Source organism: Oratosquilla oratoria, chromosome 18, assembly GCF_046742065.1.
Source record: "Oratosquilla oratoria isolate Oo_2021 chromosome 18, ASM4674206v1, whole genome shotgun sequence".
Classification (NCBI taxonomy): domain Eukaryota; kingdom Metazoa; phylum Arthropoda; class Malacostraca; order Stomatopoda; family Squillidae; genus Oratosquilla; species Oratosquilla oratoria.
The window spans coordinates 14449418-14451917 of NC_134794.1; the positions used below are offsets into that span (position 1 = coordinate 14449418).

General features: G+C 30.7%; 1 protein-coding gene across 1 annotated transcript in view; it reads left to right on the forward strand.

Moving 5' to 3' along the window:
* The window catches only part of LOC143034749 (uncharacterized), a 41538-nt gene that overhangs the window by 34439 nt on the left and 4599 nt on the right, over positions 1–2500 (forward strand). Inside the window, exon 6 of the mRNA XM_076201098.1 lies at positions 1113–1272. Coding sequence (XP_076057213.1) covers positions 1113–1272 — 160 coding nt within the window. The remainder of the gene's footprint in view (positions 1–1112; positions 1273–2500) is intronic.

A 2500-nucleotide genomic window follows, 5' to 3' on the forward strand; every position in this document is an offset into this window, starting at 1 on the left:
ACCAATGTCACTATTACCATCAAAATTACTATATTCATATATAATGCCGTGAAATTATGAGCATCATCACAGGTTTACATGTTTCACTGTCATACCTCCAACATGACACGATATATTGCCATCATTTCTGTCATTATCGTTGTGCTTATGTCATCTGCCATCTCTTTCAACTTTGAGAAAGCGTTTGGCATATTCCGTTATTATCAATGTGACGGGGACACGAATAAATGTATATATATATATATATATATATATATATATATATATATATATATATATATATATATATATATATATATATATATATATATATATGGTGAGAAATGTAGTAACACATTTGTAAATCACAACTAACGCCACAGTCGGAAGAAAGAGTTGAATAAGTGAATCTATATATTTCGAATACTAACTGCAATCCTCTTCACAATTAAAGAAGATTGCAGTTAGCAATCGAAATATATAGATCCGCTTATTCAACTCTTTCTTTCTTCCGAGTGTCGTGTTAGTTGTGATATGTATATGTATATATATATATGTATATATATATATATATATATATATATATATATATACATATATATATTGTATATATACATATATACTGTATATATATATATATATATACATATACATATATATACATTCAATTGTTTAACCATTTATCAATTTATTTGTTTTATTTGTCTGTTTAATTAAACAAATACATTTTTTTCTATTTCTATTTTGAAATCTGCATTCGACCTCATTACAGACTTTAAGTTCTCGTATTGGCACGAAGGTAGACCCCACTATTTACTACTATGTACTTTAAAGATTTTTTATTACGCTGCCATTATTTTATATAAATTAATACAAATATCATCAGCAGCAGCAACAACAACAACATCATCATCATCATCATCATCATCATCATCATCATCATCATCATCATCATTATCATCATCATCATCATCATCATCATCATCATCATCATCATCATCATCATCATCATCATCATCATCATCATCATCATTATCATCATCATCATCATCATCATCATCATCTTCATCATCGTCATCGTCATCATCATCATCATCATCATCATCATCATCATCATCATCATCATCATCATCATCATCATCATCATCATCATCATCATCATCACCATCATCATCATCATCATCATCATCATCATCATCATCATCATCATCATCATCATCATCATCATCATCATCATCATCATCATCATCATCATCATCATCATCATCACCACCACCACCACCACCATCATCATCATCATCATCATCATCATCATCATCATCATCATCATCATCATCATCATCATCATCATCATCATCATCATCATCATCATCATCATCATCATCATCATCATCATCATCATCATCATCATCATCATCATCATCATCTTGAATTTCACGAACAGCAGAGGAATCATCATTACTATGTAACTTTCACAATTATAAATAATTTCAATTACCTCGGCCATTACCGTAACTTTATTACCATGACCCACCGACTAATTACGACAATAATTACTACAGCTTATATTATGATCATTCTTATTGTGGTACTTCAAAGTAACAAGTAAATAGTGTATAGTTATCTGTTGTTGAATAAATATTTCTACGTAAGTTTATTTATTTCCCATTTAACACAATCCTATTCAATAATGACCCATTCACATAAATACTGAAAATAATAATAATAACAAAAAAATAGATAAATAAATCAGTAATCACACCGAGAAGGAATTTATGTTTAGACTAAACGCTTTTCAGAGAAACTTAAAGGGAGTATGAAGAAGCTTTTTATGTAATTCTTCGTGGGATTAATCCAGTTTGAGGTTAATATTCACAGTTGGGGTCTCCTAGATTACCATAAAAGAAGATAAAGAAGAAGACTAAGAAGAAGACGGAGAAGAAGACGAAGAAGGTGGAGAAGGTGCAGGAGGAGAATAAGAAGACAAGAAGAAGAGAAAGAAAAATGCTAAGACGAAGACGAAGACGAAAAAGAAGAAGAAGAAGAAGAAGAAGAAGAAGAAGAAGAAGAAGAAGAAGAAGAAGAAGAAGAAGAAGAAGAAGAAGAAGAAGAAGAAGAAGAAGAAGACGAAGAAGAAGAAGAAGAAGAAGAAGAAGAAGAAGAAGAAGAAGAAGAAGAAGAAGAAGAAGAAGAAGAAGAAGAAGACGAAGACGAAGACAAAAAAGAAGAAGAAGAAGAAAAAGAAGACGACGAAGAAGAAGAAAGAGGAGAAGAAAAAAGAAAAATAAAGAGAAGAAGAGGAAGAAGAAGAAGAAGACGAAGAAAAAGAAGAAGATAACGGCGTAATCCCATTGTCTGTCTTTGTCAGCTATCTCCTCCCTTTTTCCTTTATCCATATATCCATTTATATCCATTCATTTCCCTGCTCATATGAATTTATCAGTTGTTCTCTTTATTTACTTACTCATATATCTATCTACATATCTATATCCTCTTCTCCCTATCTGCTTCTATGCTTATA